Here is a 26,314-nt window from a genome sequence, read left to right as displayed (position 1 = left end):
TAAATTAAATTAAATATGCATTTAAATAAATTAAACATTAATATGCCTGGTACCATGCCGAGCACATTATGTGTGTTATCTCGTTTGATCCTTAAAACAACCCATGAGGAAGGTACTATTATCAGCCCCGTTTTATGTATGAGGGAACTGAGGCTCAGAAATATTAAGTGATTCACTCAGCTAATACGTGGTAACTAATTAGCAGTGGAGCTGGAATTTGGACCCAATTTGGACATGCTGAAATAAGGCCTTTCCTCTCAGTAGACAGATCTTGGAGGCTATAGTTTCAGTAAGCTCCCCTATGTGAGTGCTAAGTTCTGGAAAGTGTCAGATTCCTTGCCCTATGCTGTACAGCCTTATTAGGGATAAAGCATCAAAAGCCTATGTTATAATTTAATTTTCTAGAAGAAGAACCTATTTTCAAACACTGCCTTCCATTGGTACCTTCGTATCAATTTGTTAGTGAGAAGACTGCTAAGCCCCCCTGGCAAGACCTTAATGTGATGGGCCACAGAAGAGTTAAGATTTTATGGAGGAGGGGAGTTTGGGAAAGATCTGGAAATCATAAGTCTCTGCCCAAGGAAAGCAGATCTAGCTAAGTCATCACTTTGAGAGGCGCAGGGCAAAAGGAAGTGATAGTGGTTGGAGCACTGAAAGGAAGAAGTCTAAATGGTAGGCATCACCAGTTTCGCTGATGGACCCATTTGAAGCAGGACCTTTGATTTCAGTGAGTATCCCAAAGGAAAACTCATCTGAACCCACATGGCCTCAGAGGGTGAGCACTGTTCCTTTTTGGAAGGGAACCGTAAATACTCACTGTTTTGGATACATTCATTCTGCAAGATGTGTCACATCCTTGCTGTATGCTCTGACCTGGCCTGACCAAGATGCACTGCCCAACTGCCCCTCCCTCCACTATAGCAGGGCTCCTCAGAGGACCACAGGTGGTTTCCCACTAGCACCCTTATTTGTCTACTTTCTTTCCATCTGGGCCAAGGCCTAAAAGCCAGCCTAAATTTACACACTTTAAAAGAATTTGTTTAAGAAAGCAATGTAACAGTCCCCACTGTCCCCCGACAAAGGTGCTGAATAGTGTCAGTAGGAGAGAAAACATCTCCCTGTAGTCACACTAGGAGCATAGAGTCCTAGCTAGGATCTGTCCCACTAGGAGGAATAGAGCTGGGCTTCTATGACCAGCTTTGCAGGATTGATCTTCTATGGTTGGTAGGATCTCAAAATGATCACCCGGGCTAGCCACTGGATTTGAAGTAGAACTTTTTTCAAACATCAACTCTTCAAATTTAGTTTTTTTGGTTTTTTTTGTGATGAAGACTGGCTCTGAGCTAACATTCATTGCCAACCCTCCTCTTTTTGCTGAGGAATATTAGCTCTGAGCTAACATCTGTGCCCATCTTCCTCTATTTTGTATATGGGATGCCACCACAGCATGGCTTGATGAGCAGTGCGTATGTCCGAGGCCAAGATCTGAACCTGCAGACACCGGGCCACCAAAGTGGAGCGCGTGCACTTAACCACTACACCACCAGGCTGGCCCCAAAATTTAGTTTTTGAGTGAGAAATTTGTATCATTCAAGAATATAAGTACATATGTGTATGTATGTATATATATATGATTATATATACTTATATATATAAAGGTATGCAGTAAAATGTCTAATTCACCGCTGTCCCACATCCATCCGATTCTTACCTTCCCCCCAAGACATAGTTTCCCCTGTAACTTTTCATACTTTCTTAAGTATCTTTCTAGATTTTCTTTATGAAAATATAAGCAAATATGAATATATACTCTTTTAAAGATATATTCTCTTTTCCATAAAAGGTAGCATGCTATGCATATCATTTTGCACGTTCTGATTTTCTTCATTTTAGTACTATATCTTTCTGTATTGGTGCATAAAGAGCTTATTCATTCTTTTATACAACTCCATAATATTTCATTGTATTTGTGAGCCATCACATATTTAACCAGATATCTATAGATGGACATAGAAGTTGTTCCCAATCTTTAGCCATTACAAACAGTGCTGCAATGAATAACTTTCATATGTTTCACACATGTGCAAGTGTATGTGTAAAATGAATTCTTAAAAAGTAAGATTGCTGTGTCAAAAATACATATATATTTGGGGTGACCCCATGGCGTACTGGGTAAGTTTGGTGTGTTCTGCTTCAGCGGCCTGGGTTTTTGGATTTGGATCCCAGGCACGGACCTACACCATTCATCAGCCATGCTGTGGTGGCGACCCACATATAAAGTAGAGGAAGACTGGCACAGATGTTAGCCCAGGGCTAATCTTCCTCAGCAAAAAAAAAACCAAACAAACCAATTTTAAAAAAACAAAAATACATATATTTTTAAAGTGATAGATATTGCTGAATTGCCCTCCATAGTGTTTGTATCAATTCTCACAAGCTTGCCAAGAGAGTGTATTAACCAAACTTTTGGATTTTTGCATATCTGCTAAGAAAAATGGTATCTCGGTGCAGTTTTTATTTACATTTCTCTTACAAATGAGGTTGAGCATATTTTCTTAAATGTCTAAGAGCCATTTGTAGTTCTCTCAACTCTCTGTTTAAATTTTTTGGCCATTTTTTACTCTTGGGTTATTAGTCTTTTTCTTATCAATTTTTAGGAGCTCTTTATATATTAGGGAAAATAGGATTTTAATCCAAAGTAGCAAATCTCTGAAGAGCTTCTCTGTCAGTGGTTTTACAGTGTCTTTTAGCAGCAAAGCCCTTTCTTAGAATGAAGTCATAAAAATTATAAAAACACATACACCAATAAAATTGGAGCTGTTCTGTTGAAGTGGAAGTGAGGAGGAGGTTTTCTTCCTCATGTCCCTCTGACACTTACAATGAATCCCAAGGCAGCGTGGAACACAGTTTAAAAGTGGCTGCCCTACATGACTGGTTGGTCTGTGATTTCAGTTCTAATAACTCTTTCAGCTAAGAATACTTTCTGCTTTCTAACCTTAATCTTAGCAGTGCAGTTGGTACTCGTTACTGCTTGACACAGTTGGGCAATTTGTGATAATTTGACCTCTCTTCCATTCTTAACCTTCATATGTGATTTAAATATGTTATCATTTAACAACTTCTTGTGCTGGCCCCTCCAATGAGAGCAGGATTCTCCTTGAAGTCCAGGACATGTCTTATTTACCTTTGTAGCTGTAACCTAGCATGGTACCAGCTATTGTCAAGGTATAGTCAAGGGCCTATTAGTGCCAGGTGTAGTCAAAGACTTCCATAAGTGTTTGTTAAGTAAAAAAGGAAACAAGAGAGAAACAGTGCCTTAACTGTCTTTATCACGCAGCACCTACCATACACATAAGCACAAAGCAAATGTCTTTTAATTAATTGTCCAGTTATCCATGGAAACAAGGAAAATCCCTTCATGTTCTTTGAGTTTATAGCTTTCTCCTATGTGCCTTCTTTCTAGAACAACACCATTTACCATTTATTGTGAACTTTGTTATGTACCAGATACTTTTGGGCTTTTTAAAATTACTTATTTCTAAACCTCATAGCCATGTAAGGTAAATGGCATACTCATTTTGAAGATGAGGAAACCGAGGTACAAAGAGATTAGGTAGCCTTCCCAAGGTCACAGAGCAAAGACAGGCTAAAGCTGAGATTTGTACCTAAAGTTTGCAGACCCCAGAGACCAGGCTCAGTTCTTTTCACTTGTATCACTGAGATCCAGAGCCGAAAAACACTGCATACAAACAGCACCCAACACAGAGCTTCCTTTCCTAGTCCTTTTGCTGTTCTGTCCTCGTGTTTCTGGGACCTGGGGTCGAGCCTTTTGGACTATACTGTTTTATTGGGTGTGTCTGTCTGTCTGTCTCTCTCAAGGTAATTAAATGGAAGATAACCTCTTCTTTCAAGGCTTTTCCCTTCATCTCTTTATATCCTCTCCACCACAACCTCCAAAGTGGCCTACGAATGTGCTGAGACTACAGCAGTAGAATGACAGAGAACCAGACTGGAAACATTAGGATCAGGCTCAGCCATCAAAAGTAAAGTAGGAACCCAAGTAACAGTAGCAATGGCAAAAGAAGGGATGGCTTGGAGTTGAGGAGATTAGCAACCGATCCCGGGGAGCTCTGGAGAGGTTTGCATTTTTCTCATAAACACTGGGAGCTGAGTGTCTCCTGACATACAAGCGACCTTTCGGACTAGCCAAGAACTGCTCCACTAAGAAAATGGAAATTTGAGGGTAGGGAGAGTGGAGAAGAGAGCAACCAGCATGAGGACTTTGGGTTCTAGAGGGTGGGAAGAAGGGTAGTACCTGGAGGGGAGAAAAGGGTGAACCAAAGGAAGTGGAATAGGACCACAGACTTGTTGGTAGAATTTGCCAGTTTCTCTGAAGGAGAAAAAAAAGCCTGTGGCAAAGTTATTCACCTTAACATCTTAGTAACAATGTGTAGCTACTCACAGAAGTTTTGGGATTATAAAATCTGATTGCAAAAAGGCAACCATTTACCCCAAAGGAATGGACTTCTAATGATGACATTTTAGGCACCAGTGAGAGAAAAGGAGGTAAGAGATATATAGGATAAGGGAGTGTTTTCTGAGGACCCCAGAAATCATAGTTCTGTTTGCATATAAGACCATCCTTCACCACGGGAGAAGAAACAGTTTCTTTCCCTGCACAACTGTAGTCAGATGGCTTAGTGCTGGTCTGCTTACCACAGTGTCCTTCCTCCACTCCTCCTCAGAGTGCTGTGTGGGATTTGACTGGAATCAGGGGAGATGGTGGAGGCTAGAAGCCGTGCAGCCTGGTCATTTCTGTTCTTGCATTCCCCTGAGGGGCCCTGAAGCTAGCTTTGCTTTGGGCTGATTTTCTGCTAGTTTTTGGCCAGGAACACTGAATGTGTTCCAAGAATAGTTGGTTAGAAGCCCAGCCACCTTCAAAAATCTGGGAAGGGAGAGGGTAGAGTATGAGGTGGCTTTCCTTGCTTCCGTGGTTCGTTGCATTGGCCCTCTAAAGATGCAAGGGAAGATTTGAGTCCCATGTCCCATTCTTAGATAGAAAAATCGAGGCCCAAAGGCTTGTGTAAGGTTATGGGGAGTCATTACCTGAGCTGGGATATGACTCAGTGATCCTGACCCCCAGGATTTTTTAAATTTCTTTTCTTTTTTTTTTAATACAAATTGTAAATATTTAAGATATACGACATGCTGATTTGATATATATATGTATATACACATATTGAAATGATTACTACAGTCAAGCTAATTAACTTATCTCCTCACATAGTTACTATTTTTTGTGTGATGAGAGCACCTGAAATCTACTCTCTTAGCAAATTTCCAGTATTCAATACAGTGTTATTAACTATAGTCTCCATGCTGTACTTTAGATCTGTAGACTTACTCATCCTACATAACTGCAGCTTTGTACCCGTTGGCCAGTATCTCATTTCCCTCACCTCCCTGCCCCTGGTAACCACAGTTCTACTCTCTGCTTCTATGTATTCAACTTTTTTAGATTCCATGTATAAGTGAAATCATGCTGTTTTTTTCTTTCTGTGTCTGGCTTATTTCACTTAGCATAATATCCTCCAGGTTCATCCATCTTGTTGCATATGGCAGGATCTCTTTTTATGGCTGACTAATATTCCAATCATGTATCTACACTACAATTTCTTTATCCAGTCATCCATTGATGGACACTTAGATTGTTTCCGTATTTGGCTATTGTGAATAATGCTGCAATGAACATGGGAGCACAGATTTCTCTTCAAGGTACTGATTTCATTTCCTTTCTGCCCCCCAATTTTAACACTCACTCTGTGAAAAGAACACAAACTTCAAGGCAGGAAAACTATATTTCCAAGTTGGCTCTCTGATTAAATAGCTGTGTGAAATGGGCAAAGTCTTTTGGGGTATCAGTAGCTTCATTTACATAATTCTCCCCACCACACACACACCAATTAGGGATGTTAGAAGAATGAAATAAAAATAAATGTGAAGATGTTAAGGTAATTTTATTGCATAAAACTAGGATTAAGCATGACCATAATTGGTTTCTTTTTCTTTGATTCTGTTTTGTCTTCCTGTCTTTTGTTTTCTCTCCATCTCCTGTTGAGTAGATTAGTAGATTCCCCTGCCAGGTTCCTCTGAAGACTATTGTAAGAAAGACTCTCAAGGTCAAGTTTCCACTAGAAAACCTCGCCCTGCAATTGCCTCACCGTTGAACCCTTGGTGGAGGGCCCAATTCAAAAATCAATCCACATTCTTTTGAGGCAAAATAATTCCAACTGTTTTTTTTTTCTTTTGGTATTCCAAAGATCTGCCAGCTCCTGTAAGAGTCATGGCAAATATTATTTTGTAGGTCATCCTAGTTTTTCTTCACCACAAAATACTGAGATTTGGTATAATTAGAGCCCAGGGGGCAAATGGCCCTGCTCCTGACCTTTCTCCAATGGGTTTCCCTCATGTCTACCAGCTGCAGCTGTCTGGTTGTGTGTGCTTGGGGGCAGGAGCAGGGACTCATAGCCCAGACCAAAGAGTCAATTAGTATGAGTTAAACTCTTTCTAGGAGCTAAGGCTTCTTCTTTTTAAGGCAAAATTAAGGAACTTCTTTTGTATCCTGTAAGGGGTCGTTGATAAATGGTGAGTGAGTTACTCATAAATTGAAGCTAGATCAACTTATATAGCCAAGTGTAGAACTGAGTTAGTTACCCAAATCACTGAAGCCAAAGAAAGTGCAATATCAGTTTTCTGGATGTTTTAGGCCAGAATACTCTAGAGAGACAACATAGCCTTCATACTCTGTTGGTTTTGGTTTTAAATTAACTGGTCCCTTCCTTGTTAGAGGTTTGCAGTGATTGGCATCCTCCTTGATATTAGGTAGGAGGGAAGATTCTAGAATCAGTCAGACATCAGTTCAGATCCTGGTGCTACCATTTCCAAGTTGTGTGACCTTGGGCAAGTTAATTTCTTAAGACTTAGTTTCCTCATCAGCAAAATGGGTATAATAATAACATCTACATCAGAATTAGTAAGAGACCATGAGATAATGTATGGAAAATCACTCACCATTGTGCATGGCATATTATTTAGAGTTCGATAAATGTTAGCTATTGTTTGATGATGATAATAATGGATATTACTATTATTAGCCTTTATTATTTTTTTCCTGTATCCTGAGAATAATTTTATTCTGTTTTTCTAAAGCAGTTGTATTGAGGCATAATTTACCCACCATAAATTGGACTCATTTTCATTATAGGTTTGACTGATGGGAAAGAAAGGATGGTCTAACTCCCTAAGCCTCCCCTCTAATGAAACAGACAACTCCTCTGAATTCTCTTCTTCCACTATCCCACAGTAGGCACTTGCCAAGCTCTACTTGTATCTATTGTCAATTTGTATGTCGATGATTAGTTTAATCTGGGGACTTGCGCATTGTTGTTTGGGGTGGGGGTATGTGTGTGTGTGTGTATATGTGTGCAGCATTCACTTTAAGGAAGACCAGTGAGAAGTCTTCTTGAGACCATTTACTTAGATTCTACTCACCAAATGCATTGACTTTTTGCTACATGGCAACCCTGTGCTAGACTCCATGGAGAAAAGACACATGTAAGGCAGATTCCCAGTCCTCAAAAAGCAATACATACACATATATACATAGGTTGATAGAAAGAAGATAGAATTTAGAGTCAGGAGACCAGATTTCAACTCCTTTTTTCATCATTCACTACCCTTGTGACTTCAGATAAGTCATTCAAACTCAGGTACTTGTTATTCTCAAATGAAAAATGAAGATAAGAATCTACCTTACTTAATTCACAGTGTTGTTATGAGGCTTCATTGTAATAATGTATGAGAAATCTCTTGGTAAATTGTTGGCTAGGGACTATAATCGACAAATATGAGTTACAATAATATTCAGTTGTGAATTTTGTGCTTCAGACATCAGATACCTTGAGAGGTGCAGATTGAGGGCTGCAGCTATTAGGAATGCTTCGTGGAGGGAAAGGGACTTTTTCTGAGCCTTCAAAATCAGATAGGACTTCAATAGGTGGAAAAGAGTGGGAGGGAGGGAGCAGGCTTGGTGGAGGGATTAAAAATAAGCAAAGACTCCAGAACCCCAGAGGCTGGAACAAGCGTATAAGCACACACCAAGTGATATAAAACATGGGAGGGGTCAAGTTACCAGCATAGTTATAATAGACGGTTCCTCTTCTAAAAGGTCTCCCTCCTTCGAGGCAAGTTAATACCTTGTTTGTCTAGGACTGTTAGCTCCACCAAGGCAGAGGCCTTGTCCTTCTTCTCTGATCCCTTCTAGTGCCTATCACAGTGCCTGGCACATAGTAGGTGCTCAATAAATGCTGAACTGAAAGAATGGATGGATGGTTATGTCAGCTGCTATTCTTGTCTGGCTGCTTTAATATTACCTAAAATCATCAGCCACTGATTTAGGGACTGTCTTTTAATTCCGTCTGTGTGGTACAGCCCCATCTGCTGTTGGGATTTGAAATTCTTTGAATGACGTGAATGATTTGAAACGATGCCAATATTCGGTATGATTTTTCTCCACCCTGTCCCAGAAGACTCCTTACCCCCAGCAAACAATAAGGTGACCAGCAAGTCATGTGAGTACAACGGAACCACTTACCAACATGGTGAGCTGTTCATGGCTGAAGGGCTATTTCAGAACCGGCAACCCAATCAATGCACCCAGTGCAGCTGTTCGGTAAGATCCCGCATCTTAATGTCCCTTCTAGTCCCTACCCAAATAAGAGAACTCCCTCTGTACTTATACCTTTAGTCTGAGCCTACACTGTAGAGTGTTTGAATGGAAGATGAATTGCATCTAAATCATAAGCCTCCCTGCCAATCTAGACTCTTCATCAACCCTGAACAACTGTGTTGAAGAGGTCAGATCCAGTTGTATTTCAGTCTTAAAACTTCCAGACAGCTTAAATGGGCAAAGATAAGTTGGTGGTCTTGATCTGCACTGCTTTTCACAGTAGTTATACCACCAAAGCCTTCATCTGAAGGATTCAATTATTTGAAGCCTTGGGAATGCTACTGGCACCATCTAGAGTCACTGGTGGAAAAGCTACTGGCACCATGTAGGGTCACTCAACCAATTTGCAAGAAAATAGGGTATCTCTCGGTTCCCATCTCTGAAGTATTCTACTAACTAGTTCATTCCTGGTGCCCTGCAGTGAGAACTCTCTTGACAAAACATGATTACTCCTGTGACATTACTTGTCAAAAGAACTGTGTATACTTCAGGAATAAAGTATACGGATTATATCTTCATCTAATTGTGCAGTCCAGAGACTGCAATAAATAGAACGAGAAAATGGAGTAAAATGAATGTTTAAACTGAAGTGTGAGGGAATGAAGTTAGATGTAGAAACAAATTTTCTGCCTGTAAGGGGCATTAAATGCTGGACTGCCAAGGGAAGTTATAGACTCTCTTCCCTTAGGGATTTTTAGTAAAAAATATAGTATCTCAGTAGTTTGGGAGAATTTGGTTGTGGCTTTACCTTCCTAATGACCTTTCAGGAACCGTTCTAGCCCCAGAATAGTATGCTTCTAAGAACTAAGAACAAGGTTTAAGGAATAATGTTGGGAACATAGAATTTTAGAGAATGGAGATTATGCAAAGACAGACATAACAGCAAGTAAATTGGACCCTCCTCTTTGCCTTGTGCTGAATTGAACTGTGAGTGCAGATCATTTTGTATAATTTTGGATTACCCCAGTGAGCTTGTCTCCTTGGTTTGGAAGGGAGATTCTAGTTAGTGTTATAAAAAGTGGCTACCACACAAATCCTCATTTCCCCCAACATCCAGCTGGGGTGTGCTGGAGACCAAGGGATGCAATGAACAGAGAAGAGAGGAGCAAGACGATATTTGGTGGTTTGGAGGCCCATGGCAGCCCTCACACTGACTACTTTGTACCATCTTAGACCAGGATGCCCAACTAGGATTACCAACTCTTCTGTGACTTAGTCCCTGACATGGAGAAATAGTAAATAGAAAAAAACAACACATAATAAAATTTAGGAAGTACCTAGAACTGACTGGGGGAGAGCAGTGGGCAAGGACGTGCCATGTTTTGAGCACCTACTCATCCCAGGTACTGAACCCTGGGACGGTATTACACTTATCCCAGATCCTTCTGACCTTAATTCTGTTTCTCCTTGGCAGGAGGGAAACGTGTACTGTGGTCTCAAGACTTGCCCCAAGTTAACCTGTGCATTCCCAGTCTCTGTTCCGGATTCCTGCTGCCGGGTGTGCAGAGGTAGGTGTCCCATATCCCAAGACCCGGGATGCTGCCATCCTGAGTAGCAGGACTTAGAAGAGTGGAAAATACCTGTCCAGGGTTCTAGGGAAAGGGAATTTTCTATGGTATCCTTAGTTTTTAGCAGTGCTCTCATTCATAAAAGGAAAAAAAAAATAAAAGCACTGATTTTAAGGGCCACTACCTGAAAGAAGCTGCGCTGGAGAGCGGCAGGGGAAAAGGGGTGGGAGTCATCTAAGGTGAAAGTGAGTATCTTTATCTCTCCTTCCTTAATCCCTTCTAGCTTGCCCGCTGGTTATTGTATTGTAAAACACAGGCCATTTCCATGCAGGGCCTTAAAAGGAAGAATGGGCCTTGCAAAGTGTTGATGTGAACACTTTGAAGACTTCAGGGCAAATTTAGGTGCATTTTTTGAAATCCCACAGTAAGACGGTGGCAAACTCAGTAAAAGCAAAATGGAAGGCATCGTCTTCTCAGATTATATCCAAAATGGAATTGTCATCTTCTCAAGCCAGTTTTTTCTTCTTTGGATTCCATTTCTTTGATAATGGCACCATTTTTTTTCTCTAGGTTCCTAAGATCAACATACTTACCTTTAATTTCTCCTTTATTCCTTCTTCTCAAATTACCAAATCTATTAACAAGTCTTCTATATCACTCCCTTTCCTTGCTTTCCCTCTGGCAGTATCCTAATTTTGTCTTCTTTCTTTCCATCCAATCAACATATTTTTTGAGCAGCTGCTATACGTTTGGCACTGTGCTAGAAGTTGGATACATGTTGGTAAATATAGTAGACATAGAGGGCACTGCTAGACTACATGGCATCTTTATGTGAATTACAAAAACGATCCCCTTACTTAAGATACTTCACTGCCATTTGTCAGAAAATCCTTGTGAATGCACTCCCTGAGCTGTGGCACTCTTGTGTAGTACACAATGTATACAACCATATATGGCATACATAGCAGCCAAGATATGTTATTTGCTCTTGTGGAACTCACATTCTACCAGAGAAGACAAATAATAAACAAACAAGTAAACAAATATCTAAATGTAAACAATGTACGTACTATGAAGGAAATAAAAGACTGAGATAGAAAATAAGAGGTGAAAGCATTTAGCCTGACTGGTTGGGAAGGCCTCTGTGAGATGACATTTAAGCTCGGACTTGAAAGATGAAAAGGAGCTATCCATGCAAAGATCCTGGGGGAAGAGCATTCCAGGCAGAAAGAAAAGAAAGTTCAAAGGCCTCAGGCTGGGAAGAGTTTACAGTATTCAAGGACTCTAAGGATCAGTGTGGCTGGAATATAGTGATCGTGGTCAAAACTGGCATGAGATGAAGCTGGGGAGGTGAACAGGAGTTAGACCATGCAGGAACTTCAAGGCCATGGGAAGGAGTTTGGATTCAGTTTTTAAGTGCATTGGGAAGGCAGTAGAAGGTTGTGCACAGGGGCATGACATGATCCAGTTGATGTCGTAAAAGATCGCGCTGGCTGTTGTGTCCAGACTAGATGGAGGGAGGCGGTAAGGCAAGTGGAGAGACCTGGAGGAAGGTGAGTATAGTAGTCTCTCTAGCGTGAGAGGGTGAGTGTCTGGTCTGGGGACACAGTGCAGAGTAGTGGTTCAAACTGGAACCTCTGGAGCTCGGCTGCCTCGGATCTAATACCAGGCCTGCTACTTTCTAGCTGGATGATCATAAGCAATGTATTCAACCTTTCTAACCCTTTTTAAAGTGAGGATAATATTAGCACCTACCTCCAAATGGTTGTGAGTTTAAAGGAGATAATACAGGAAAAGGACCTAGCACGGTGTCTTGCATATGGTGAGGACTCAATAATGAAAAATAGACAAATTTGAAATATATTTAGAGCATTGGTTCTCAACCATGGGTGCATATTGGAATTACCTTGGTAAATTTATGTGCAGACCAGGGGTGGGAAGGTGAGGGAGGCGATCCCAATGTGCAGCCAAGGTTGAGAACCACTGAGTTAGACGAAAAAATTACAGGATTTGCTGGTAGGGGATGGGCAGTTGACTTCTATACATTACTGCCAGCTTAATCTTCCAAAAAGATAGCCTTAACCATGCTACACCCCTACTCAAAAGTCTTTATGCTGACATATTGTACTTACTATATGCCAGTCACAGTTCTAAACACTTGGTAGATATGAACTCATTTAATCCCATGACAACCCTGTGTGGTGATTACGATTATTATCCCCATTTTATGGATGATGAAACTGAGGCAGAGAGAGGTTAAGAACCTTGTCTGAGGTCATGTAGCTAGTGAGTCAAGGAGGTAAGATTTCAATCCTGACGGTTTGGTTCCAGACTCCATGCTCTTAACCATTTCACTCTGCCATTGAAAGGGATGGCTCCCTGTTGCCAGTAAAATACATGTCAACTCCCTGACTCTGGCGTGAAGGCCTTCCATGCCCTAGCCTCAACTTACCTTTATAGGCCCACATTTTTCCATTCATGTACCTCAGGTTCCCTTCACATTGTTCCTGTGCTCTCACATTTGTACCTTTGCTCTCTCCTCTGCCCCATAATATTTCTTGAACTTTAGAGTGCTTCAGAATCACCTGAAGAACTTGTTGAAATTCTGATCCCTGGATCACAACTGCAGAGATTCTGATTTGGTGGACATGGGGTGGGATCCCAGGATGTGCATTTAGACAAGCCCCATCGTCCATTCTGATGCAGGTGGTCCATAGACTGTTGCTTTGAGAATCCATTCCTAAGACCATGTAGACGACTGGGGGTGGCCTGAAAGGATGGTTTCACATCTGAGTTTAGTGCACTTAAATTGAGCCTATTAAAAGTCTGAAGCCTGAGGAAGCCAATAGAAAAGTAACCAATGTCAGTCTCTGATTGGTCAGAGCATCTAATTCCAACCATATGGCAACCAACTTTGGGGTGAATGAGCGGCAGCTGTTTCATGATAAGGAACTGGGAGGAAGAGGAGGCAAACAGCTGTCTAGGTAACATCTGCACATGTACCGTAAGGGTAGGGAGAAGGGAATTTTGCCTGTCTCTGAAATATCATTTCCCTCCATCTCTGCCTGTGGAAATCCTGCCAGTTCCTCAAGACGTAGCTCAAATGCAGCCTCCTCAGATTCAAACACGGGTAGTTATCAGGTCATGTTTTGATAAATACTAGCTGGAAGGCCTTTTTCTGTTCTCTGCCTTCCCACCTCCATCCTTAATTTCTCCACCCCTAAATCTTGCTTATCCTTCAAAAGCCAGTCTAAATGCCACCTCTTCTATGAAGTGTTCTTTTAATCCTGTGAGTTAGGAGTAAACTTTCTTCCTCTCTAGGACCCCTCAGCACTTAATCTGTGCTTCTCCAGTAGCATTTATCACCTCATCACGGTTTGTCTTTTACTATTTGTGCTCATGTCTTATCATCCCTACCAAGGTATAAGCTCCTTAAGGCAGAAACTATTTCTGGTTCATCCTTTTCCCCTCACTGCACTAGGCACAGAGTAAGTGCTCTTTGAATATTGCACACTAGCTTGGAAATATTGCCAGAAAGTTAGTCATGGTTTGGATTAGATACTACTAAAATATTGTTCTTGTATTTTCTTCCTTTGAATCACTGATTGCCTGTGGTAGATAGTACTGACGATACATCGGTTCATAGTCAATGGGAAATTACCTGGTGTCATTTCTGATTCCCATATTGTTTTTTCTCCCCCATCCTACTTTAGGACACTATAATTAATTTTTTTCAAAGAAGTGACTTTATTCTGAGTATCAGTATATGCTTATCCCTTTTAATATGCGTTTTGTACCAGCTCTCATAAGTCAATACGGATTTACTTGTGGCCAAATTTCATTTATGCTTCAGTAGGCCCTAGATCTTTCCATACCTGTTTCTTACAGTGTATGGGTTTCTGTACCTCAGTACAGCTGTTACATTTCAGCCAGAAAACATGGGTATTTTGTTCCTTACTTCCTTTCCCACCTTTGTCCTAACTTAATTTGAATCTGCTCCAAAGGGAAGAGAGTCCATACTGAGCAGAGGTGCACATGTGGTTGCTAATATAGCCACCTAGTTGCTATAATCCAATATTTAGGCTGAGATTATTTTGTTTGGGGAAAAGGGTATGTGAAGTCAAAAGTGAAGAATAATTAATAGAAGAAAGGAAACTGCAAAAAAGATGTATTACTGTATCCAAGAGGCAATATAGTGCAAAGGACATAGGCTCTGAAGCCACAAGGACATAGATTTGACATGGCGGAGCTCTCACCTACTAACGATGTTACCTTGGGCAAGCTACTTAACCACTGATAACCTCAGTTTTATCAGCTGTAAAAATGGGGATTTTGAGGGACTGGCCCCATGGCATAGTGGTTAAGTTCAGCGGACTCTGCTTTGGTGGCCTGGGTTCACATCCCAGGCGTGGACTTATACCACCCATCAACCATGCTGTGGCAGTGACCCACATACAAAATAGAGGAAGACTGGCATGGATGTTAGCTCTGGGCTAATCTTCCTCAAACAAAAAAAGAGGAGGATTCCAATGGATGTTAGCTCAGGGTGACTCTTCCTCAGGAAAAAAAAATGGGGATTATGAGATCTACCACCCATGGAAAGGTTGTAAAAATTAACTCTGATGACATAGAGTGCTAAGAGAAGGTCTAGTACAGAGTTATTGCTTAATAAGTGATAATTATTATATTTCATATAATAATTACTATGTTTGTTACTCTGGGGTTAAGTAGACTTGCACCTTCTCTTCTATCTTTGATAGTCTTGCTTTTTTTTTTTTTGTGAGGAAGACCAGCCCTGAGCTAACATCCAATGCCAATCCTCCTCTTTTTTGCTGAGGAAGACTGGCCCTGGGCTAACATCCGTGCCCATCTTCCTCTAGTTTATATGGGACGCCGCCACAGCATTGCCTAATAAGCGGTGCGTCGGTGCGCGCCTGGGATCTGAACCGGCGAGCCCCGGGCCGCCACAGCGGAGCGTGTGCACTTAACCGCTTGTGCCACAGGGCCGGCCTCAGATAGTCTTGCCTTTTGATTTACGTAATCTCCATATATAGAACCTCCATATACAAAACCTAATTTCTAGTCCTTCTTGTGGTAACAGATCCTAGGACTAACCATCTTCTCAACAGTTCTCTTGTCACAACTTAAATTTATTTTCTTTTATTATGTCCTCAGAAGCAACAGATAAAAGCCAGCTATTACTGACCATGTATTGTGCCTTCACATACTTGACAGTTCATTAAGTTATTTTTTTGCCGTCTCTTCTCCAGCCTAAATAAACCATTCTCTTTCATCTTCCCCTATAAGGACTAAATCCTAAACTTTTGTAAAATTGATGCTTTTTTGTCTCTGCCTTTAATTTCTTTACATCTTTCAGTTGTATATAATGTGAGTGAATCTGCTTTGAAGTTCTAATTTTTGAAGCACCTAGTTATTTTTTTTCTGTTGAAATGATGTTTTTACAAGGGTATACTTTGTGTAAGCATATTACTCATACAGCAGGGAACCCAGACACGCTTCTCCCCTATGCTGGCCACCCTAATTGCAGGCAAAATACTGCAGAAGAAACAACCTTTTGAGTGCTGAACTTGCAAACCTTAATATAAAGGGCCCCATTGAAACAGGCTCTCTGCACTGTCACCGAACACTGATGTGTGCCTTTCTTCCTCGGTCAGACAGCAGTCTTAGCCGTGGATTGAATCTCAGGCCCCGCCTCAGTTGTTTAGACATGTCTTTGAGGCCAAGACAGTCAAGAGAGTGTTGGCAGGGTGCGTGTCATTGCTGGCGCTTCAGCAAACATCATCTGGACTGGAACTGTAGCTCAAACAGCCACTGGAACCTTAAGGGAAACTTTATCAAGAGAAAAAATCTCTTCAGAGATTGTACAACTGCCACGTTCTGGGCAGTCAGGCCTCAAACCCAAACCCACACCCAGCTTCCCTCCACCCTTTATCATTTCTGCTTCCTGTCTCCTGCCTATCTTGCCAAAGCAAAGGGGAAGACTATGTACTTGGACTCTAGACAAGGGAGAGGTATTTGGGGTAGGCTATCAGCTGTATAGAGAGCCAGGCCTGCATTTGGTAGATGGTGTACATATGTAGCACTTACTATGTGCCAGGCAGTGGTCCAAGCGCTTATATGTGTAATAGCTCATTTGATCCTCACAACAAAGGAGGAACAATTATTATCCCCTTTTTGCAGATGAGGAAACTGAGGCAGAGAAGTTAAGTGATTTTCCCAGGGATACATGGTAGTAAGTGGCAGAGCTAGAATTTGAACCTTGTCAGTCTGGCTATAGAGTCCCAAGTTCTTACACTACCTGGTGGGAGCCATTCATAGGAGTGTGACAAGGGCCTCTCCTAATGCAGGGGAATAAAGGGAGAGAGAGGACATGCATGGAACATTGGCATAGGCAGATAATCCTAAGGGAGTAACTACACTGCCCATCTTTCCCCATCAAGGCCTCAACCTACCCACTCTCAACCACAAGGGAACAACCTCATTCTACCCTTCTTTCTTTCTAGGCTCAAGGAGGCCCAAGTGTAAATATCTACCTTCTTTCATTCAGCAAACATTTGTCGAGCAGCCACTAAGTACCTGGCACTGTGCTGGCGCTAGAGATGTAATAGTGAACAAACCAGACGTGGAAGCTGCCCTTGCAGAATTTAGTGGGGAAGACAGACATTTATCAAGTAATGACACAAGTAAATAGAAAATCACAATTGTGCCACATGCTACAAAGGAAAGGTGTTATAAAAGGCAATAATTGAGAGGGGTCGACCTAGTTGGGGAGGTAAAGGAAGACTCCTAGGACTGTCTCTCCAGCCTCAACTCACACCACATTCCTCTTCACTCTCTGCACCCCAGGGAGGCTCACAGGAATGATTGACTCAAAAGTTAGGGAGATAACTGGTGGCAGCTCTATCCTCCCAGGATCCCTGATTTCTGAAGTCACCATGAAACCAGTCACCCCATGCTGTAGGAGTGTCTGTACTGTCCTTCCTGCATTATACATGCTGCACAATAGTCTAGTTTAGGCTTTTCTTCTTAAGGAACTATTTGATTACGTTGGTGAGTGACTACCATGCCTTACCATATTATCCAATTTCAGTTCTTCAGCTTGTTTTTAAAGGCCCTCTGTAAAACAGTCTGACCCTTCCTTAACCTATTACCCATCCTCATTTCTCTGACACCGACACACCCACCTTCTTCTCTAGGCTGGCTGTTCTCTGTCCTTTAATATGCTGTGTTCCTTCCCATCTTCACCCCTGTGATGTGCCTCTCTTGACTGTTATTCCCCATAAGCTTTGAATAGCTTTCCTCCACTCTTCTACTGATTAGAGTCCTACCCATCTTTCAAGAGCCCAGCTGAAGTCGCACATCTTCTAGATAGTCTTGCCTGATTGCTCTAGTCCTCCTCACTGATCTTCTTTGACCACTGTCAGGGCTTAGTCTGGTTAATCGAGTTCAGCATTTAAAAATATTTTTTTTTATTGTTCATTATTTCCTGGGTCTTGGCTCCTCAACTAGGAAGTTCTATAAAGAAAGGACAATCTTCTTCTTCCTTTGTTTCCGCTAGCATAGTATTAAGCATGTATCTTGTGATGAATTTATTAAAAAGAAAGAGAGCCACAGTTACGAAAAGCTTTTGACAGCGCTCCCAGTGCGGTCCTGGCTAGGGAGACAGGAGAAATGATTGAACTCACAGCTTACTCAACTCAAGCTCATTTATCCAACACATCTCCAGTGAGCCCAAGGAGAAAATTGAATCTCTTTTTATAAAATCGAGATATTTCTGCTAACTCCTTCAAAGTAAGTGAAACTGGAAGCAACTGTTTAAAAGCAATTTGTCAGTGATCAAGAAAACTGCCCTTTTACCTAAGACTTTCAATTTCTCTTTCCAAAAAATTACACCTCAGACACCATCTCGGCTGGAATGCAGCGATCTCGAGGGAAACAGTGTTTGAGATATTTCACTTTTTTAATATCATAAAAATCTATCAAATTTTTCAAAATCCAAGAAAACTGGAGAAAATAACAGCAACTCCAAATATAGATCCTCACATGTCAGTCTAGAGTTGTTTTTGCCCACATTTTCTGCAGAAATACTACCATCTCCTGGTCATAATGATAGAAAGGAATCATTGTTATTGAGAAACACTACTTAAAAAAGTAAAAATTAACTCAATAATTTTTGAGTTGGTATGCTGTCACCTAAACTTCAAAATGTGTTGAAACACTCTGATCTTTTCATAGCTACAGAAGTCTGACCACCATTAGTAATCCCTTTGCAAAAGTGAATCATTGATGTTCTTGAATGTGGGACCATCTTAGGGATTTTCTATTCTTGCCTACCTCTCCTCTTCTTCTAAATCCCAACTGGAAGCTTTCTTCTTCCATGGAAACTTTCCAGGTGGTTTTTGTTCTCTCTCCATCCCTTGTACTCAAAATTCATCTCCACATGCTTGCTGACTGTCCCAGGACTCCCACCCCTCTGAGGTCATCATGTTCCTTCTTGGCATGTCTTTTATGTTTAGAATGTTTCTTCTTAGATGGAAACTCTTTCAGACAGTGGATGAGACAGCATTGACTTTCATACTGAGCTTAACAAATTAATAACGATGATTCCTAATTGGCCATCTGGGATATCCTGTCAAGGTCAATAATGCCCCATCCTGTTGTGGGGGTGGAGGGTTTTTCATGTGTACATGAGTCTGGTTCTACAATAAAAATAAGGCATTCCCAATGAAGCATTTCAAAGCAATTATTTTTTCACGGGTGGTTAAAGCCACTCTTCCTTCAGCCTTGTCCTTCTAAGTACTTCAAGGGGTGCCATGACTGCCTAGAAACACACCACTGGATATGCCCACTACTCTCATTAGAATAGTCTTCATGAGCTTAGATCTCAACATTTATAGAAATTAATCTTTGTTGAGTGACAGTATAAACAGAGGAAAAAGAAACATGAGAAAGAAGAGTGATGTCAAGCAGAGGAATCATATTTGAATATAGTAGTACCCCCTTATCCACGGTTCCACTTTCTGCAGTTTCAGTTATCTGTGGTCAACCGTGATCCAAAAATATTAAATGGAAAATTCAAGAAATAAACAATTCATAAATTTTAAATTGCGTGCCATTCTCAGGAGCGTGATGAAACCTTGCACCGTCCCACTCTGTCCTGCATGGGACATGAATCATCCCTTTGTCCAGGGTGTCCACACTGTATACACTACCCGCCTGTTAGTCACTTAGTAGCCATCTCGGTTATCAGATCGACTGTCTTGGTGTCATAGTGCTTGTGTTCAAGTAACCCTTATTTTACTTAATAATGGCCCCAAAGCCAACTTTATTATTATAGTCATGTGCTGCATAATGAAGTTTTGGTCAACGACAGACTGCATATATGATGGTGGTCCCATAAGATTAGTACCACATAGCCTATGTGTGTAGTAGGCTCTACCATCTAGGTTTGTGTAGGTACACTCTGTGGTGCTCACACAATGACAAAATCTCCTAACGACACATTTCTGAGAACGTATCCCTGTCATTAAGTAACACATGACTAGGGGCTGGCCCCGTGGTTTAGCAGGTGAGTGCGTGTGCTCCCCTACTGGCGGCCCGGGTTCGGATCCTGGGCGTGCCCTGACCCACTGCTTGTTGGGCCATGCTGAGGCGGCGTCCCACATATAGCAACTAGCAGGATGTGGAACTATAACATACAACTACCTACTGGGGCTTTGGGGAAAAAAAAAAAGGAGGATTGGCCATAGATGTTAGCTCAGGGCCGGTCTTCCTCAGCAAAAAGAGGAGGATTGGTATGGATGTTAGCTCAGGGCTGATCTTCCTCAAAAAAACAAAAAAAGTAACACATGACCATAGTTATTGTTGTTAATCTCTTACTGTGCCTAATTTACAAATTAAACTTTATCATAGGTACGTATGTATAGGAAAAAACATAGTATATATAGGGTTCGGTACTGTTCACAGTTTCAGGCATCCTTTGGGGGTCTTGGAACATATTCCTTGTGGATAAGTGGGGGCTACTGTATTACCTGCACTACAACTGTAAGAACTTATAAAGCCCAGGTCTCCATAGCCCCGGCAAAGTGGACAGTTGTTATAATTATCCGTTGATTCAAGCAAATTGCTGGAATGACTACATCTACTTTTCCCTTGGCTTTGGCTGTTAAACCAGAGCCACATCCCCTACTGTCACCAAGTAGTCCAATCCTCTTTGGATAGGGCCAGGAAGCCAAAGTGATGGTCATGGAAAGAAGAAGCTGACTGCTTTTCATTCCCAGATTGTATAGGCAGTAAACATCAGTAGATCATTGAGTTTCCCTTCTCCGTCCTGCTTGTTATTTTCTGTTTACGGATGTGGTAGCACAGGACTCAACTTTATTTGGGTACTTGGATTTTTACCACTCCACTTTATGACTATGTAAATTGCACTGCCTCCCAGTGAAGCAGATATCTGTCCTCTTAAACCTTATTTTAAGCCAAGAGAGAAAAAGGAGTTTAAATAAAATGCCAACTCCTCCTCTAAAAAGATGAAAATAAGGACAGGACTAGCATAACTACGAAAGAGTCTAAGCCATTGCAGAAGGAATGAGCTGAAGAAATCTTTGCAGCCACTCTTTTTTTTTGTATCTCTAGGATTCTGGCTTTAGAAATGTAATGATTTAGAAATAAAATGATTCTCTTTCTATGTGTAAGCATAAATTTTCTTTCTGCTAGGCTTCATTTGTTTGTTTAATCCAGATCCTTTCCTTTGTTAAATACCTAGCACAATTGTGCGAGTCCCTTAAGTTGGGCCTTCCCCATGTGTAAGCTACTCTTGAGGAGAAGGAGGAAGAAGTGGAGGGAAAGGATAGGAGAAGAGGGAGAGGGAACAATAGCTAACACTTCATAACACTTGCAGTGTGCCAGGCACTGTTCTAAGCTCTTTGCATATACTTGTTCATTTCATCCTCACAACCCTATGGGGTAGGTATTATTGTCTACATTTTAGTAATAAGAAAACTGAGGCACAGAGAGGTTCATTTACTTGCCCAAAGTCACACAGGTAAGAAGGGACAGAACCAGGATGTGGACCCAGGCAGTCTGACTCTGGGCTGTTCTCTTAGCCATTACTACTAAGGGGAAGTGAACTTCTCAACTTGGGGAAGTGAAGCAACTTTGGGGACTCTGTTAACTTTGAGGCTACTGGGAGGAACAGACTATGTGACGCCTCTGCTCCCAGGGGCCAGATATGGTAACGCTTCCAGAAGATTCACTGGGACTACTCTGAGATGCAAAGAGCCCGTTGCTAACCATAAACTTGGATCTGTTTAGCTATGTCTCCATTGAAAGAGCAGAGTATGGGTCGTGGGCACCATCTAGCTAATAGTTTTTTTAATTCCCTCTCCCATGATTCCCTCCTGCAAACGTATGCAATCTCACAATGCACTTTTTAAAAAGTACATATTTCTGATTTCTCTGGATAAATGCTTTTGTACTCCTCTTCAGATTTGGCTTGCTGCTGTTGGCATGAATTCCTCCTTGTCTATGACTTAGTATTTCTCAAGCAGATATTTTGTTTGAAGTGCTGAGCTTGTATTGACAGCCCAAACAATAAAGTGCTTTATTTGACAATCAAGTATTCTTTAAAAAAATGACTGTCCACTTCACAAGACACTGGGGGACCTCTTACAGTACTACATATCATTATTGAAAGCTCAGATGTCTACCAATGGAGAATCCTTATACCAGTGTTCTTCAAAGCTGCCCTCCGATTTCAGCACGCTTGCTCCCTCTGAAGAGAATGTGTAGAATTAGATGTTTGGCATAGGCCACCCAGAGTCATCTGCTCCCTTTCCCTCTTTCTTCTGCAGCTTGGGTGTTGAGTACTGGCTATAAAGTAGCCCAGCCACGGAACCTGGCATGTAGTAGGTGGAGATTTCATGATCATTTTCTTCCTCTCTGCCCTCTCACATTTTCATTCAAAAGACTTTTAGCTATTTTCCCTGATTGTGCTGATTGCAACTTGTTCTTCTGAAAATACAGAGATCACTTCCCCGTCTCGAGGATTCATTTAATTTCTATTTGCCTTATGATTAGAGGGACCATATAATTTATCATCCAAACCGAGACACTTTTGAAAGTGAGAGGGGCAATCTTAATAATTCTGCCTGCCAGAGAAAGAGGCATAAAACTGGGTTGTCCTAGATAAATCAAGACCTATGGCACCCTATTTATGATGTTGTGTGTGGTTCACAAGTGGCCACATGCTGGCGTAGTTTTGCTGTCTGAGGCTTATCTTCATGCGTATCTCATAATCTCATTGTACATTTAGTCCTTTTGAGAGGACAGGGTTTACTTCTGTGACCTGCTCAAGCCAACCAGAGATTAATAGAAGCAATGGGAGTTATAAACAATCTGAATTTTAGCCTAGCTCTTGACCGTTTTTCAAATACTTGTTCTCCATGTCTCCCATTACCAGAAAGCCAAGCCATTCCAGCTTCATAGGGTACCACTCAGAGTATAATTGAGGTTTGAATAAACAAGACATGTGGCTTTTAAGGTTAAATGAATATTGTTTGACATACAGTACACCAGAGTTGTTTTTCATTTTGGTTTTAAAAATTGGTTAAAATTACATCTTGTTGCTTCTCGGAATTAACTAAAATCCATCTGTCTCCATTAGAATCGCTGTTATTGTTTTTTTTTTTTAAAAAAAAAAAGCCTTGGCTGAAAAAAGGCTCCCTCTCAAGATACTTTGTCCAGTGAATCTGGGGAAAGAAAGCAAAGAAACAGGTTTTTTAGGTTACTGGTGCCTACTTATTTCTTTTACATATTTTGTGTCTTATATATATCTAAGTTATATCTAAGATATAATATCTAAGATTGTAAATGGGCAAACCAATTTTTAGCTGTCCAGACAGACCTTGCCCAGGCCTAAAGGACCACTTACAGCCATACAAAATGTGAACATTTAAGAAGATAATTCCAGTTTACCTATGGCTCAAATTATATGGATAACTAAAATGTGAAAACATTTAGCAGCTACTTATAGAACATTCAAGTTTAGAGAATGCCATTTTGATGACTTTGAAAGCTCAAAGGCAGCAAAATGCTAGTAGTTCCTACTTGAGAATATATATACAGAAGTAATAGCTCCAGTAGTTTTTAATAAAGTGAAATAGTTCAAATTTAGGTACACATGACTGTCTGCAAATGCTTAGGTGGTTGTGACACATTTATCTCAACTTGTCTTACTGGGGGATTAATAGTCTGTTTCCATGCTTGATACTGACTTGCCTCGTCATATTGCCATCTTATCTGTGCTCATTTAACAGGGATTATATGCTTCTATATTGCTTCGAGATTCTGACTGGACTATAAGTATTTAAAGACACTATTTAAAAGCCCTTTGCAACTCTAGGGTCTAAATGTAATAAATTGAACTTCTCAGAAGGCCATGCTGAATAAACCTTTCATGTCAATACCAGTCATTAAATCTACATTTAAAAAGGACATTTGATGAAGACAGCTATTCTATCATTTTTCTTTTGTAATTTGTTATTTTTTGGCTACTTAGATTAGGCTTGAAGCCACATCCTATAGCTTTTACATTTTGTTTTGCCTTTTGCTGGTGAATCTTTTCTGATTTCAAATCTCTCTGGTCCCATATTTTCATTTCTCTCAGGACGTGGCTTAGACCCACCACTGCCAGGTAAAATGGAACAAGTAAATCCAACTTCATCACCACTCAGCCGCTGTCAGGGGCAGTATCATTCCCCAGCTCTCCAGATTTGCAACCCAGAGTCATTCTATACTGTTTTCTCCTTTTCCTTCCTCCTCTATTATCAAATCGTCCATCAGCGTTTTATCATTTCCTTTTTATCTGAAGTAGTCTGATTTGCCCCTTCTTCTCCATTATTTTATAGATTTTGATGGCCTATCACATATTACTACAACAGCCTCCTAGTCAGCCTTCCAGATTCTAGTTGCTCCCCAACTAGTCAACACTCCATTGAAAGGATAAGCTTCCACGAATATCACTTTTACCATAGGAACCTCTACGTAAAAACTGGTAACAGGATCGAATTGTGAATTCTGCAGTCTCTTTTTGAAGTCCATGCAACAGTTATTTACCACCCTTATTTACCTCAACAACCAGTCCCCTTCTCTTCCTCCCTTCTTTACCCTCCCTCTCCCTCTCTCCATCAGCCCCATTTCTCTTGTTTCATATCTGAAGTTTCTAGTCAAGCCACACTTTGCTTGCTGTCTCCAGCTCTGGTCCTTTGCAAATGCCATTCCCTTCAATTGAGATACCCTCTGCTCACATGACTGTCTGTTTATACCCTGCAGTATCTACTTCTAAAAACGTGACTTAATAGTTCTTTTGGGAATCTTTCCATGACTACGTCTGGCTGCTCACTCCACCTATTCAGTATCTCCTAAGCACATACATTCCATTTGTATTTCCAGTTGTTACCCTGTTTGTGTGTTTTTAGTCTATTTCCTATATTGATTTCTTGTCACCTCTAAACAGGTTATAAATGTCTTGAGGGCAAGGGCACAGCCTAGTTTCTCTGCTCCTCCTGCCTTAGTATCAGGATCTCCACCCAAGAAACATTCAGTGCATGTTACCGGACTTTTGGGCATTATTTTCTAGACATAAACAAAAGTGAAATCATCTTCGCTCTTACAGGGTCATTCAGGTTTCCACATAGTCTACTTGTAGTCTTTGTCTACCATCTTTACTCAGACATGGAATAACCAGGAAGAGGCAAGTATACTATCGGCCGATCACTTAATTCTGTACTTTTGACAGCAGTTCAATTCAGTACATATACTGAGCACCTGATGTGTACCCAGGAATATGCTAAAGTGCTCCAGCCCAGTTATTCTCAAACTCCTGCACACGTCAGAATCCCCAGGATGGCTTGTCATAACTCAGATCACTGACCCCTCACCCCGGAGTTTCTGACTTAGTAGGTCTGGGGTGGGGTCCGAAATTTTGCATTTTTAACAAGTTCCCAGGTAACGCTGATGCTTCTGCTCCAGACACCACACTTTGAGAACCAATGATCTAGTCAATACAGAGGGGCGTCTTAAGACATGGTCTCTGGTTTCAAGGGATTTACAGTCTCTTCAGGGAGGCAAGGCAGGCTTAGGAAACATTTAACAGCCAAAAATATTGTACAATGTTTTAGTATTCATTCATTCAACAAAATTGAATGAGTACTATCTATGTGCCCAGCACTATTCTAGGTGCTGGAGTTATATCAGTGAACATGATAGACAAAAATCCTTGTTCTCATAGTAGAATTCTAGTGAGAGAAAATAGACGATGAATAAAATACATAAAATGTAAGATAGTGATAAGTGCTAAGAAGAAAAAGAAAAGAAGGATAAGAAATATCAGAGGGGGGTTAAATTTTAGCTAGGTGGTCAGAGAAGGCCTCCTAATTCTATCATCTGACAAGTATTTATTAAATTACTACTGTGTACCCGGCACTGTTATAGATGATGATGATACAGCCATGAATAACGCAAATAATAAACCTTGCCCTTGTAGAATGGACACTTTTATTTGGGAGCCAGGAAATCTGGTGTTTTGGGTGTTAACTCTCATCAACTCATTATGTGACTGTGAATGGCTAATCACCCTCTTTGAACCTTGGTTTCTCCATCTGTTAAACGGAGCAGTTGGACAAAGTTATGCTTGAAGTTCTGTACATCTCTAAGGCTACAGGATGCTAAGTCCTTTAGGAGATCAGAAATATGTAAGGGTGCTTGAGGAAGACTTTGTAAAGGAGGAAAAACTTAATGTTTTTCATAGGCATAGGGGAGCTCTGGGGTGTGGGAGGTGGGCAGGTAATTTCAGAAGAATAAGATGAGCAAAAACATGGAAGCAAGAATGGGAGCCACGTGTTAAACGAAGAGCAAGGAGGTCAAAGGGTTCCAGTTGTATAGTAACTGAGATAGTTGGGTAGGAGGTAGATGCTCAATAAAGATGAGGTGGGAGCTA

At 41.0% G+C, this 26,314-nt stretch overlaps 1 protein-coding gene across 8 annotated transcripts in view; it reads left to right on the top strand.

Annotated features, from left to right (window-relative positions):
- CHRDL1 (chordin like 1) overlaps positions 1–26,314 on the top strand; it is a 113,704-nt gene that overhangs the window by 60,679 nt on the left and 26,711 nt on the right. For 5 of the 8 annotated variants that reach the window (XM_058536510.1, XM_058536515.1, XM_058536512.1 and 2 more), the window contains exons 5-6: positions 8,586–8,731; positions 10,203–10,296. In XM_058536510.1, the coding sequence (XP_058392493.1) occupies positions 8,586–8,731; positions 10,203–10,296 (240 nt within the window). The remainder of the gene's footprint in view (positions 1–8,585; positions 8,732–10,202; positions 10,297–26,314) is intronic. The other 3 variants (XM_058536511.1, XM_058536513.1, XM_058536509.1) reach the window with 1 other exon arrangement.

The sequence above is a fragment of the Diceros bicornis genome, chromosome X (genome assembly GCF_020826845.1).
Source record: "Diceros bicornis minor isolate mBicDic1 chromosome X, mDicBic1.mat.cur, whole genome shotgun sequence".
Taxonomy (NCBI): domain Eukaryota; kingdom Metazoa; phylum Chordata; class Mammalia; order Perissodactyla; family Rhinocerotidae; genus Diceros; species Diceros bicornis.
The sequence above is the reverse complement of the archived record's forward strand: the minus strand, read 5'-3'. Positions and strand labels throughout refer to the sequence as shown.